Source organism: Podarcis bocagei (assembly GCF_964188305.1).
Source record: "Podarcis bocagei genome assembly, chromosome: 5".
NCBI lineage: Eukaryota > Metazoa > Chordata > Lepidosauria > Squamata > Lacertidae > Podarcis > Podarcis bocagei.
In genome coordinates, this window is record NC_138129.1 from 20,186,375 (window position 1) to 20,201,859 (window position 15,485).

A 15,485-nucleotide genomic window follows, 5' to 3' on the forward strand; every position below is an offset into this window, starting at 1 on the left:
TTCCCTAATATATAATTTCTCCTATAAAGAAAGCATTATAAATCAGTATGATTCACCTCTAATGCATATATTAAAACAATACGAGCAGGAGCAGAGCCCTAGGCCTGTAATTTCTTTTAAACTGTTCTTAATACTGCATTTTTAAATTGCTGTAAGGATGGGTACGAAACTGACCATATAACAACAAAAACAGCAACACAACTAGAACAGTTGCAAAATACCTAACACATACCTGAGATCTGAAATCAATATATTACAAAAATAATAATCAAGAAGCAACAGGTTTTTACCACGTTCGGTAAAGAAGATCCACTTTATTATAAATTTAACCTGTCATCACCCCCCCCCCTCTCTCTCTCTCTCTCTCTTATTCTAATGTGATGTATTCCTTTGGCAAATTCTCACATTTTCTCCTATCCACCCTTTTACAAATGGCAATGGTTTAATCTCCCCCCACCCCACTTTTTTTTGGCCAGCAAAACGCTTGCTGTTATGACCACACATGAAACTAATTCTTTATGCTACATGTTTAACGGAGCCATCTATAAAATTCAACAGAAAAAATAAAAGATCCTGTGGGGTCTCATATTCTATAACTGGTGTGATAATTTATACACTCTTTTTAGTCTCAGAACAACAATATGGCCTAGTTCGAGAGTGTGTGACTGGTCCAGTCTTAACCCAAAAGCTTTGTAGCTCTGTTTACAAAGCTATTGTACTACCAACCTTACTATATGCTTGTGAAATATGGACCACTTACAAACGCCATCTCCAACTCCTCGAAAGATTCCATCAATGGTGTCTCTGAAAATTTTTACACATCACTTGGGAAGACAGGCAAACTAGTATCAGTGTATTGGAAGAAGCAAAGGTCACCTGTGTTGAAGCAATGATTCTTTAACATCAGCTTCGTTGGACTGGTCATGCTGTGCGGATGTCTGATGATCATCTTCCAAAGCAACTACTCTATTCCGAACTTAAAAATGGAAAGCGTAATGCCGATGGATGACAAAAGAGGTTTAAAGATGCTCTCAAGGCAAATCTTTTAAAATGTAGTATAAACACTGACAACTGGGAAACACTGGCCGGCGAGCACTCCAGTTGGAGAACAGCCTTTACCAAAGGTGTCATGGGCTTTGAAGACACTCGAACTCAGGACGCAAGGGAGAAACGTGCCAAGAGGAAGGCACGTTTGGCAAATCCACCGCCTGGAAATCAATGTCCCCACTGTGGAAGGATGTGTGGATCCAAAATTGGCCTCCACAGTCACTTATGGACTCATTGTTAAAACCGTGTTTATAGAAGACAATCTTACTCGGCTGTGAGTGATTGCCAAAGAAAAAGACGACCCCAAGAGCGTCAAAGGTGCAAGGGGATTTGAACAGACTTATTCCTGCTCCCAGTCCGATGTATTCTGTCCACAGTGTTACCCTGGCTGCTGATCAAAGACAAGGGCAGCCTGTTCAGACAGACCGCTGCCGTCTGAGATGTTATTAGATACTACCCACATACATGCAAACCCATCTTGGAATCCTTCAGATCCATTACTTGCTTTTGAAAACAAATAAATAAAACCGGAGATTTATAAACTGATTGGCACTCAGATATCTTTCAGGCCATTATGTTCCTTCCCCTGCATGCTCCATTCAGTACACGAAGCCTTGCTCTAGATTCCTTGGTTGTTGGCTGCAAAGTGGAGAACCCACCACAGGGAAATGCCTGGCAGGCAAGATCCTTCAAGCACTGTGTGCTTTTAGATGCTTGGAAGCAAAGCCGGCTATTCAAGAAGGCTTTAGTACTTGCCCTTTTTGTGCTATGTTCATGCCGTTCTCCTTTTAAGCTAATTGGCTGGTTCACATGCAACAGTAAACCACAGTGTAGTGCCACATGGACAAGTCCCAAGCACTCGCCCTCCCTGCATGGCCAGAAGGAAGAGGACATCTGTGGAGTTTGCATTCGGTTTCAAAGAACCTTGGCTTAACATTACGTGGGAAACAGGAATCCTGGTTTAAAACAACAGTCGCGGTACAAGCAAACATCAACCCATGGCTTATAAAACTGGCTTGTTTAAGTCTTCCTCCAGTGGGACAAGGGAGGACATGACGACAAAGCTTTGCTCAGGGCCATCCATGTAGCTCTAAGCTGAGCCAGGGATTACAGTGCCATGGGCACAGTGGCACTCTTGAGGACCTCCCTTGGTGCCTACAAAGCCCCTGGCCTGGATCTACCAATGCCCAATCACAGCCTCTTTGTCACGAGGTGGCAAGGGTAGTTACACTGATCCCCTTTGCAAAGCATAAAGAGCTGAAGGGGAAGTTGGAAGAGGTACACTCTCTCTCTCACTTCCTCTTTCATCTCTATGTGCTTTTCAGATTGTACCTAAGCAGCTGAACAGAAAGTGGAGCAGCTGAATGGGAAAGTGGTAGTGATCTGGGAGACCAGTGGAAGGAAAATGGAAAAGATATCAGATTTCATAAAATGGCTCCTCTGGAAATTGTATACAGTGGTACCTCGGGGAACATACACTTCAGGTTACAGACTCCGCTAACCCAGAAATAATACCTCGGGTTAAGAACTTTGCTTCAGGATGAGAACAGAAATCGTGCTCTGGCGGTGCGGCAGCAGCAGGAGGCCCCATTAGCTAAAGTGGTGCTTCAGGTTACGAACAGTTTCAGGTTAAGAATGGACCTCCGGGACGAATTAAGTATGTAACCAGAGGTACCACTGTAATTGCCCCCCCCAACATAAAACCACACACCACCTGTGTCTCCATTGACTGCAAAGACTCATGGATTCGGTTCTCTTCAGCACAGCCATGGAACAAAAGTGTGCATCTGAGGCATGGATTGTTATGGGTAGTCAAATTTCATGAACTTTTTTTTTTTTGCAACAAGGGCACCCCCCCTTAAAGCTGCCATCAAATCGCAGGTTACCTCTATGTCCACATCTATATTCTGCAAGTCAGACAGCCAATAAATAACTTCAGGACGCTGGGTTTTGTCCTCACGTGATTCTGTGTTTGCTGGCAAACAGAGAGAACACATACAGCTCTGAAAGTAGTCACCTTCAGGTTGGCACTTAAATTATTGTCCCATTTGTATCTTACTTGGAACACCTAAAGTTAGTTTTGAAATCTCAAAACATTTCAGCCTAGGTGCTGTGTCCATCACAGCCCTTTGTGACAACTCTAAGCCACCTAATACCCCACAAGATAGCAACAGATTATCACCAACAACATTTAGTCATGTGAATGAACCTCATTCCATTCACAGCGTACAATCTAACCACAGGCAGCTATTAATGCCATATGAAAGGGTAACCTGTTTACATGGACGGTAATCACAGATACACGGTAGTTTTGCTTCTATAAGAAGTTACCTCCGCTGGCAATATGCTAGCAGAAGTATTGGTTATGCATAGCCTGGGATATTCCTGGGTTCAGGAGCACAGCAACCTAGCCATTTTTGTTAAAGGGTAGTTTCTCTGCCTTTCAGGCCTACTGCAGAAAACAGAACCGATACACAACACATAATATCAACCGGCTGATCACAGAAAAGGGTGGCAAGTCCATGAATGAGATGAGTTTTGCCAATTGAGAAGTAAGTGAAAAGAATTAATAGGCTGTAAGAACAAAAACTTTGCTCCTCCCTCTCCTGAGTCCAGTCCAAGGTTAACAATAGTAAAAGGAAGCTTCTGATAATTCTTCCTGCCATATCTTTGGTGGGACAGCAACAAAACAAGTCTCTGTGCATATCAAACCAGGCACTAAATCAAGGTGACAACAGCCAGCAACTTTCAGCTTATCCAGTGCCCAAACACTGAGCCCCGGATAAAATCAAAACACATGCATAGACGACACTGCGAAATATCCTCCTCCCAATCTGGTACTTTGCAACAAACATGGTCAATGGTGGGAATTGTAGTCCATCATCTAGGTTGGAGACCCCTACCCTGAAGTGTCTGTTCTGTTGTCCTAGCTGGTTGATCCTAGCTGGTAAAGCTGTCACTTGTTTTCTTAACAGAATAATTTTTGTCATCCCAAAAGAACTGACTGAAGTACTGGGTTAATTTCCGTTTTCCACATTTTGTAATATTTAGGAACAAATTTGCATGTGGCATTTTAGTCTGGAGAGGATGAGTCACCCGAGCTTTGAAAATGATGAGTTCATTTTAAAAGTAAGAACCCATTAAAATTAACACACTGGAAAAGTTGCAGACAGATTAGAGGGTTGGCTTTCAAAATTAATAGGTCCCAAACCACCTCCTCCTCCTTCACTAGATTTTCACAAAGATTTTGAGATGCAAGTTTCCAAAGAACATGGTCTGTAAAATGCTGGCTTCCAGTTGAAAAATATATCCATCCCAGTGCCCAACGCTCTAGGCAAGTAGAAAATTGTGACCACGAGAAAGAAGATTACAGTAGTACAATTTGTAGGCCTTTAATCTTCTGCTGAATCCAACCTTATTTTCAAAAAGCCCAATTTCTACCATTACAGAACTTTCTGTGCCTGAATAACTCATGTAGATTGGGATGGCCTGCCCAAACTATATCCACAGAAGTCACGTTATGCTCCCTGACGCTGCTGTAGAGTTCACTATCAGAGTTTTGGATGTTTCTTACACACTGTTTAGGATTTGATTATACCAGAGACCAATATTACTTAACTGAAAACCTCATGGCATTTTAAATAAAAGAAAATGCTGTTTTAATTCAGCATTAGCTTGAAGGCATGAGGCCTTAGAAGTGCTCAAGATTTTAAGAGACCAGACTCTACAAGAGAGTATTGCAGGTTGAATGTAGATCACAAGCTGCTCCCTTGCATCTATTTTCAATTCTTAGGAACTTCAGTAATATTAATTGCTACTTTAGCAGGAAATTCTCTTCAGATACCACCCTCTTGTTTATAAAGAAATTGCCAAAACATGCTTCCCTTGGCTGCCAGCTATTGCTCAATATCCTTCACATTGAGAGTAAATACGCTACAGATATCCATGTACTAAATGACACGTTCTGAAAGGCACACCATTAGCTTTGTCTGAAAGATTATCACATACTTAGAAGCAGTGTTAGAAACTGATATATTAAAGCTAGGAGCTGAATGGCACCTTAAACCTAGGTTACGGGCGCAACAACGGAATGTCTAGGCACACTTTTTTATAACAAGAATACAAAGCTGAAAATGAATGACCTGTAGCTAAAATCTTATGTTCAATTTTCACATGGTCTAGTTCAGGGGTAGGCAACCTCAGGTCCGTGGGCCGGATGCGGCCCAATCACCTTCTCAATCCGGCCCATGGACGGTCCAGGAATCAGCGTGTTTTTACATGAGTAGAATGTGTCCTTTTATTTAAAATGCATCTCTGGGTTATTTGTGGGGCATAGGAATTTGTTCATCCCCCCCCCCAATATAGTCCGGCCCACCAAATGCTGTGAGGGATGGTGGACTGGCCCACGGCTGGAAAAGGTTGCTGACCCCTGGTCTAGTCCTTCCCCTGCCCGCCCCCCTAATATTCTTAAGAGGGTCTCTTCTCCAGTCTTCAGAGAGTAGCTGGAAGTGGGGAGGCAGAAAAAGGCCCTCCTTTCCTTCCACTCTGCAGTTTTAATCTGAAATCTTAGGCGCAGGACAGTGCCCAGAGCTCAGAAACTGCTCGCACTAATGAAATCCCCTGTTGCAGAATGCGCCTAGAACAACGGGAGTTTCGAACACTGCTTAGAATATGGTTACCAGATTTTTTTCAATGAATCCGGGGACACTTTTTTTTTGAAGCTGAGTAGCAACAGGGTGTCAGTAGTGGGGATGGTGAGGCAAAAGACCCTGGGCCCAAGCACACATGCATATTGTATAAAGGTGTAAAGCCCTTCTTTCGCACCCTGTGAAACATTAATGCGCATATTGTATAAAGGTGCAAAGCCCTTCTTTCGCACCCTGTGAAACATTAATGCACAGAGTTTTTTAAAAAACTGGGCAATGGTGCCCATGACTCCTGAACCTTCCCTGATCTCCTTCCCCCTTCCCCTTTTGTTTTGACAGATCAGGGGAGGCTCGGGAGTCATGGGCAGGCGGCCATTGCCCAGGAAGGGCCAGCCTGAGTAGTGCAGTTGGCTCTGGCTGGCTTCAGGAGATGCTCGCTGCCGTGGCACAGGAAAAATGGCAGGCATCATGGCAGCGAGCAGCGCTACCAGGCTGGCTCTGGGCTGCTGAGGCTGCTGCTGCCATGTTTCCCAGGGACAGATTTGCAAATCTGGGGAAATTCCGGGGACGGAATTTGTCCAGGGGCAGATTTGCAAATCCGGGGACTGTCCCCGGGAATGTCTGGTAACCCTAGCTTCGAAGTCTCCTTTAATTTGGCACTTGCCATTGGCACTAAGTTGGGGCTGGCCACCATGTTGATCAGGAGATATTAATGGACTACAACTCCTGCCAGGTTCAGGTGGCATTGTCAATGGCGAGGGATGGTGCCAGTTGTAGTGCAACAACATCTAGCTGGTGCCACGTAGGCCACCCCTGCTCTTTCTCTGATACACAGTGTAAGCCTTGGCATGCTTGTTTGCATGCAAGTCCCACCGCTTTCAATGGGCTTACAGCTTGGTTTAGCATTGCAGCTGATGTTTCTTTCAGCCTGCGAGCTACTTATGCCACATTTATATGAACATAAAGACACCTTGCTGAATCAGGCCAGTGGTCCACCTCGTCCAGTCACCTGTTCTCACAGTAGCCAACCAGAGGCCTGTGGGAAACCAACAACCAAGATTTAAGAGAAAAAGGACTCTGCCTTGCAGTTTCCAGCAACTGGTATTCAGAAACATTACTGCCTCCAACTGAGAAGGCAGCACAATAGCCTCCCTCGTGGCTAGTAGCCATGAATGGTCTCATTCTCCATGTTAACATCACCCCATATCCTAAAGTCTAGTTCTCTCATCAGGCGATAAATATGCGTCTAGACTGCACCACTTAAGGAGGAGATTCAAGACCAAAGTAGATGTGGCAATAATTGCATGGGTGCAATTAACTTGCATGTTTTTTTGCTACACATGTAGCAGCCTCAGGGCATCCTCCACAGATCCAGATCACAGAGGCTGGGAGAGAAGAGTTGTAACCCTTTTCCACGAAGTTCCTCTTTGCTTAAGAAGAGAGAAACCTCCCTTGGTGCCAATGCAGGCTCCCTCCCTGGTGTAAATAGAAGCCATTGATCGAATGATTGATTTTATACACTGCCCTATACCCAGAGGTCTCAAGATAAAATCAAAATATAAAACCACAAAATACATAACCACAATAAAAACAGCAACCCAATAACCCCTCCATTAGGGGCACCTTTCGTTGGGGTCACACGAAGCGGTAAGATTAAACTCTTATTTTTATTATTTAAAAATTTAAATCCCACTTTTCCTCCCAAGGGCAGCTCCTTAGCATCATCCTCTGCACTCATGGTGCTGCACAGACTCGTATTTAAACAAGCACATTTCTAGCATTCATGCAATTAACATCACAGAGACTTCAGTCCAAACTTACGATAGCATTCAGTTAAAGTGTGTTTCAACATACGAAACAGAGATGGATAACCTGAGCCCAAGGGCCATGGTTGATAAACACTGTCGTCCCACCACATGTGGAATCCAGCGAATTCATCAATCCCTGGCCTAAAGTCCAAAGTACACCTGAAGTCCATTCGACCATATCAGGTCTGGTCTGTGCGTACAGCAGAATGAGATGGGTTTGTTTTTTGTATGATGGAATTCTCCTCCACAGGAATTCTCAAACACAGAAAACTGGATGTCAAAGAGGGTGGCTTTAGCATCATTCTCTCTACACTTCATTCTCTTTATGCGTAGAATTTCCTCCCCCCCAAAGGTGGGTATTTGCACGGTGAGATGCTCACCTGCACTCTGAAGGGATACAACCAAGATGTAAGTTTACTGCCTCATCAGCTGCTTCCCAGAACTAGACAACTGTTGCTTCAAGAAAAGTGGTGAGCTATTTTGAGTATTTTCTGAGACATTGGTACAGGCTGGAAAACAGATTGGATTCTTTGCCTTTGTCCTGGGCATCCTTCCCAAACTCTTATGCCCTGAAGAATTTGTGGCAAACCATCTGGCACAAAAATGCCAAAGTACTTTCAGTGAGAACCCTGTGTCATATTCATTCATGTCAGATTGTGTAATATATGAACAGGGAACTGATATTTTATTCTTTTTCAGAAAGAAATGTCTTCCTTCTCCCGCCCCTCTTTGGTTTCTCTTTCTTTCTTTCTTTCTTTCTTTCTTTCTTTCTTTCAGTTCCTTCTCAAAATGCTCACATTTCATTGTTTAATTTGGAATATCACTGCTATTGGTCAAATGTAGTTCACCCCATGGGAACAGGGAGAAGATACAACCTCAAAAATTATAAGTGATGCCAGAAATAATATGAGGGGGGGGGGGTATGAACACAGCCAAGTTAATAAAAGTATGTATTATTATATGATACAGCGGTACCTCGGATTAAGAACTTAATTCGTTCCGGAGGTCTGTTTTTAACCTGAAACTGTTCTTAACCTGAGGTACCACTTTAGCTAATGGGGCCTCCCGCTGCTGCTGTGCCGCCGCTGCACGATTTCTGTTCTCATCCTGAAGCAAAGTTCTTAACCCGAGGTACTATTTCTGGGTTAGCTGAGTCTGTAACCTGAAGCGTCTGTAACCTGAGGTACCACTGTACTGCACGAAACATTCTCATTTCTGCCAGAAGGCTCACCTCTATGCTGGAGTTACATGTCAGAGACTGATTATCCCCAACATGTTTTAAGGACCTGCTCCTATGCGTTCTGCTTAAGCATTATAGTGTTGCTTTGCATTTCCCCCAAACAAAAAGTGTGACAGGTAAGTACATGGCTTTTCTGTTTTATTATGCAATGACTTCCCAGAAAAACTCACCAAGCTCTTTAAATTCAGGGATGGTAATTGGCAGCGATGCCCATATGTTTTTAAAAAACACACACCAATTTTTTTTCCAATGCCCTAAATAGCAATTAGGCTCCGATTGGTATTAGTCCACTAAACAAGTATGTTGTGTTAATTTTTCATGCAACATAAATCCATCAAAAGGTTTTTTCCCCATTAGCCAAAAGTAGTTGAACTGAAATATTTGATTAGGGAGGAAAAATCAATACAGCACATTCAATAAATCACAGAAGCTGCCTACTTCCGCTTTTTCCTGGTTTCTCCTTCCTCTTGAAGCCCCTACTCAACATCCCAGACTCCACCCAAGCCCCTACTCAACATCCCAGTGCCACCCAAGTTGTACATACATAAATATATATATAGCCAGACACTTCCATAGATTATTACAGCTGGCCTTTAGTGCTGGCATGAAAATAGTCGCTCAGCTAGTAACTTTTGGCAAATCAGCACAACCACCAGGCAGAAAAGCTTCTGGAAGAGGAACAGATTGTGCTGTAATTTATCTGCGTGCAAGAATTTGTTTTCACATAGGTATGCATGGGAAGTAAACATTTGTGTAAACTTGACGTGTCTGTGGACTTGCTACAGTGTTCAGCACACATTTACTTTTATGTAAAGCCACAGATGTGGTGTACATAGACCACCATTACACCGCACAACTCCAGTCAAGGCAAAGCCTAGAACTCCACCATAGACAGCTGTTCAACAATGATTTTAATTCTTCCTAGACTTTGGGAACCAGTTGTAGTGATTACAGTTATTTCCAATGGAGGAGAGCAAAAGGATAATGAGAAAATGTAACACTCAACATATAGTCTGGAGTTGCATGCATACTACATAGTTCTAAAGACAGCATCCTCTTTTATTAAAAGTTCATGTATAATAATAATAATTATTATAATAATAATAAAAAACTTTTAATTGTATCCCGCCCTCCCCAGCCGAGACTGGGCTTAGGGTGGCTAACATCAAATAATCACACTGATATAAAATCAAACATTAAATCACCTCTTAAAAACAAATCAGGATAGAATTAAAATCTGAATTAGATGGCTTTCCACAGGATTGGGTTGGGAACAGTAAAGGCTTATCAGGCCCAACTGTGTACACTGATCTTATATGGGCCTGTGAGAATGCTAGGAGGTCTCTTTCGTACTCGTTCTTATACCAAAAGGGAAGGGGAGTTAGGCTGAGCCCTGACCAAAGGCCTCTAAAGGCAAGCGGCCTATAAAACTGCCTATAGAACTGAATGCATATTGTTTTATTCCAGTCTTAGGACCAAGGTAAGGAAAGACATAACAACCCCAGACCCCTTGAGCCCCACACAAATATTGGATAATGAGTTTACCGCAGGCAGGGACCATTTTAGCCCCCATCTGATATGGGGGAACGGGGCAGTGGGGGGAAATGGGGCTTTTCCAGGCCGTTTTCAATGGTGTTTCAAATATATACAATTTCACTTAAACACGCAGTGCCGTGAAAGGTAACTCCTAGGTAAATTGGGAGTTGCCTGTACTACATTATTAATATTTATTTAGTGCCAGCCTGGGTTCAAAATGAGCAGGGTGCCTAAATATTCTCCATTTCCGAGCACCTACTGAAGTCTGGGTGCCATTTTTTGCACATGGCTAGCACTCAAGGATTACTGAAATGAATGTGCTTTGAAGTCTCAAAGTACCATATTGGCCCGAATATAAGCTGCACCCGAATGTAAGCCGCAACTTTAAAATTGGGGAGCGAAAAAAGAGAAAAAATACCCGGATATAAGCCGCTCCATTCCTCACTGCTCCTGGCTGCACACTGGGCAGGGTGGGGGGAGCCGCGCTGCGTTGCCCCTTCATTGCTCTCTCCCTTCCCAGCCGTGGGAGAGAGGACGAGGGACTACGCTCTGGGCAGTCGCTGCGCTCCTGGCGCCGTTTGCCCTGTGCTCCTGGCTGCATACTGTAATGTCGCGAATATAAGCCGCTCTTTAACTTTTCACAGTCAGAAGGGGGGGGGGGGTTTGAAGCTTATATACAGTATACGTTAAGGATCGCCAATATGTTTCACAATAAAGAGTTGAGGGTTTTGAAAACTGAAGCATGGTGCCAATATTTTTATTGCAAATACCAAATGAAACATGTATTTACAATTTCTGCTAAAAATGTGATATTAACACTGCGTCACTTATGCGAATTGTGTATTAGTTTGTGCTGATCGAAATAATAAATAAAGAGTGTTGTCTCCCCCACCCCACACCCCAAAACGGCGACTAGACATTCTGTTTTGGCACCCACAATCCAGATCCCAGAAACCGTTTGGCTCCTATCCCAGTTTCTAACACTTGGACTGCCCGCAGCAAACTGGATTCTAAACCCAAAAGCAACTGATGAAGCTGTTTCTCAGGCAAAGGACCTGCGGCTCTCCCAATGTTTTGGATTCCAGTTCAAGTGCCAACCAGAATGGCCAAAAGTCAGGGAGGAAGGGAGTTGATGGCTACGCTCTACCTCCACGACTGGAGGCAGTATGTCTCTGAAGACTGCTGTGGCTCATGTTCACTTGCAGACTTCCGATAGGGATGCTAGAATGGATGGGACATTGGCTTGATCTAGCAGCCTCTGGAGGGCCACAGGTGCTTCGTTCCTGCCTTCTAGGATGAACAGTACCTTATTCCAACAGCATCTTTTTTTTATATAGATTTTTATTGGTTTTACAACATTTTTTAAACAATACAAACAAATAAAAAGACAAACAAACATGTATAATTTCATAACCTTTTTTCTGTAACCTTCGTTTCTCGGACTCCCCCATACCTCCCCTTTCTGCATCCCTGTTTCCAAGATTATTTCAGCAGCTTCTAAACAATTTTATCAAATATGTGTCCTCTTAGTCCTTTCTCTAGCTTAATCTTATGTCACTGTTTCCCTTTTTCTCTCACCACCTCGGCATTTTAGCCTTCATCAATTTCCAACAGCATCTTTTCCCAAGGTTAGCTGCAAACCTTATTGCTAAACCAGAAGTGGAGAGGAAGGAGTAGAGTGATTCCTCCGGTTGCAGACGGGATTCATTCCGGAGCTCTGGTCGGATCCTGAGGTTTCTGCAAGTGGAGGGACAACTTCTGCGCATGCGGCAGTAGAGCACTTCTGCGCATGCGGCAGTAGAGCGGTGAAACCCGGAAAAATACTTCCAGATTTGCCTCTTACGTATCCCGAAGGATACGTAACCGGAGGTGAACGTAAGTAGAGGTACCACTGTACAGCTGTGGGGCAAGGTGCCATCCCACTGATTCGTAATTTGCTTCTGCCACATGGACTACCACAGGTCACAGGTCTGTTTGTTTTATGGGTGCTACACACACACACCTGGAAGCCCACCTAGAAGCCCCCAAAGGCCAGCACCACAGAGATGAAGTGAATGGATTTGGAAACAGCGAAGGGAAGACCACTGCGGCAAAGGTTGTTTTTCGGTGCGGGGAGGACAGATGAACAGGCGACTGAGGAAAGCCTTTGAAAACAAAGGAGTTTTTTGAGAATAATTTACTGCAAAGGCAACCTGGCTTGATAAAAGAACTTGGCAATGATCCCACATGCAGCATGTACCTTTGTGTCAAAACTGAGCAACCCGCCCACATTTCCACTGAAGGACTTGGTGAACCTAAATATTTCAAACTGCTGTGAAGTTTGCTGGTTTATTCAGGAACTGGATGACTCTGTGTAAGACTGAAGCGGGGGTGGGATGGGGGAGGTTAGGCAGTTCAGCTTCATGGTCTATTCAATACCTGACAGCTCTAGTGACCCCAGTACAGGTGAGAATTTAAGTGTTCTTCAGTGACAAGTGCACTAGAGAAAACATTTAGACGCATTTCTCCAAGGCCAAAAGATGCCAGTGTTTATTTCTGACCTGAGCTGAACTTGAAGCTGCGATCGTGGAACAAGTGTAGACATTTTTCTAAGAATTAGCAGTTAAGTTTTGCAGCACTCTCTTAAATGTGCCTACTGTGCTTTTAGCAACAAAGTGCTCACAAATGCTGTGAAGTGCTACCACATTAAGGAGCGATTTTATGCAAAGCACATGGTGTAAGACTAGAGAGAGAGAGTGGAGCAGCCACCTTGACCTAATTTCCTTACTTTGGCTGACATAATTTACCATCCAAGTGATACTATACAACGAAGCTACGAGGAAAGGACAAAATTAGATTAAAGCAAAAGTAACAGCTATGCTGGTCTAATGCATTTTGCAAAGTCCTTTCTGAGTGTTGTGCCTTCACGGTATCTTCTGTTCCAAGGACATTTGGGCGGGGGGTAACAAAATTCTCACACTGAAGAACATAAATGCCACAAGAAGAATCACAGAATTGTAGAATTGAAAGGGACACCCCAAGGATCATCTAGTCCAATCCTCTGCAATGCAGGAAAAAGAGCAACCCCAAGGCATGCACAAACCTAAACCAATTGTGCATCCCAATCCTACTTGCAGCTAGGTGTGCTGAAACCAGCTGAAATCAATGGGCTTAACTCTGCAAAGACCTGCAGTCTTGATTTCTAGTTCAGTGGTGCAAACATCATTGCTCACCTTCCAAGTTATGCAAAATATTTCCCTCAATCCTTCATAACATAACCGGAAGGAAAGGAATTGATTTTGCAACCTTTCCATTCTCCAAAAGCCCCAGGGCAAGGTATAAATACATTCACCTCCCCTGCAAAGGGAGTAGTAGCAAAGCCCAATCTCACATATTGATTTAGCCTGGCAGCGTATGAACTAAAACCCCATCAATATCCATTAAAACACATCTTACAAACGCCATGCCAAAACAGATGCTCATTAAAGAATTGGGGAGAAAGCCCTCCTCTCAACCACACCATTGATTCACCCAAAACCCCAAGGCAGCAAAATATTTGTACAAGTATTTGTGCACGGTTATTAAAAGATATACAATCATTTTTTTATAATAATGGCAACTGATTTCAGTGACTATTCTTGCCTGTTACTTCCTACCTAATGCAACTTACTCAAGAAGAGAATTGTTCCAAAAAACTTGTTAAATATATGAGCATGACTCCAATCTTCAGACCACTGTTATGCAATAGCGATAGGGAACATTTTCAAAATTAAAGTCAGCATTATAAAGACTGACAAAAAAGGATAAAAAAAACCAGTTTCAAGCTGATACATGCGCATGTATCACAAAATATCCACACACAAAAAGATATTAAGGTTAATCAGGTTCCAGGTAGGCTACCCTTATTAGGACAAGAATATATAGGAATATAGGACAATAAAGCAAAATATGCTTGTGGAATTGAGACGCAAACAACTCAATGTCCTTGGCCAGGGAAGGATGTAAAAAATGTTATTTAATTCTAAACCTAGACTACTGGAAGACAAGTAGAGTAAGACTCTTCTTCACAAGGGGAAAAGGGATTACTAGAATTATTTCTTGGCAGGGCAGAACGATGGGCTCGACTATTCCTGTTGTAGGAAGCTGTTAATTAGGGAAGAACAAACGGAGAAAAGAGTTATCCTAAGCAGATTGCGCACAGCCAAGAGTCAGTCCCCCTCCCCAGCCCCCAAGAAACCTTGTACAAGGGGGCAGAGACGCTGGAGGGGTTTGGAAAGAAAGAGCATTGCTTCGAGGGGTAGAACAAGGATAAAAACAACGGAGCCTCTCTCACGCTTCCCAAAGCAGATGTGTTAGAAATGAGATAAAAATAAAACACACCAACAAGACCCACAATGGTAGCAGCATAATCTCTAAAGGGCTCGACAGAACATGACAGGGAGATGCCACAAAAGGGAAGCTGACCCAAACCGGCGAGCGCACACAATGCGCTCCCTTCTATGTCTTCCATGCTGGCCAAGCAACAAGGGAAAGGGGGTCAGAAAGTGGGGCAGGAGGAGGAGGGGGGCTCTCCATACACACACACAACCCAAAATTAAGGCTCAGGAGAAATGCAGTTTTTTTTTAAAGTAACACAAAACTCTATTATGAATGAGAGGAAGGAGCAGGGGCAAGGAGCCCGAGGCAAGGGGCGAGTTTCTAGGGCAGCAGAAAAAGGAGTTGGGGGTGGAGAGGTGGGGAAGGGCGGACAATGGGGCGGCGGCGGAGGAGGAGGAGGACGGTCAGGAGCCCGAGCTCGCTCGGTCGCGCTCCCGGGCGCCGGCGCTGCCCGCCTGGCTTCTTCTCCGCGCCCGGCCCCGGCTCACCTGGTAGATGGCGGCCCAGCTGTCGGCCTGGTCGAGCCGGCGGAACTCCTTCTCGATCTCCATGGCGTAGGGGGCCCGGGCCCGGCCGGGCTCCTCCGCCTCTTCCTCCTCCGGCTCCTCCACGGCGTCTCCCGCTGCCGCCCTGGGCTGCTCCAGCTCCGGCTGCTCCCCGGAGCGCCGCGGCGGCTCTTGCTGCCTGCTCTGCATGGGCAGCGCCTCCCCCCCTTCCCTCCGCTTCTCCCCTTCCCTTCGCCAGCCCACGGGAAGCGACGCAAGCGGCCCGGCCCCCGAGCCTTCCGGGACGGCCTCCTCGCCGCCTCCCCAAGAGAGGCGAGGCCGAGGAAGGAGGGCAGAGGGCAGGGCG

General features: G+C 44.5%; 1 protein-coding gene across 2 annotated transcripts in view; it reads right to left on the reverse strand.

Annotated features, from left to right (window-relative positions):
• The window catches only part of PTPN1 (protein tyrosine phosphatase non-receptor type 1), an 87,820-nt gene extending 72,407 nt beyond the window's left edge, over positions 1-15,413 (reverse strand). Inside the window, exon 1 of one of the 2 annotated variants that reach the window (XM_081196411.1) lies at positions 15,122-15,413. In XM_081196411.1, coding sequence (XP_081052537.1) covers positions 15,122-15,328 — 207 coding nt within the window. In that variant the 5' untranslated portion in view covers positions 15,329-15,413. The remainder of the gene's footprint in view (positions 1-15,121) is intronic. The other variant, XM_081196410.1, reaches the window with a different exon arrangement.
• Between the last annotated feature and the right edge of the window lie 72 nt (positions 15,414-15,485).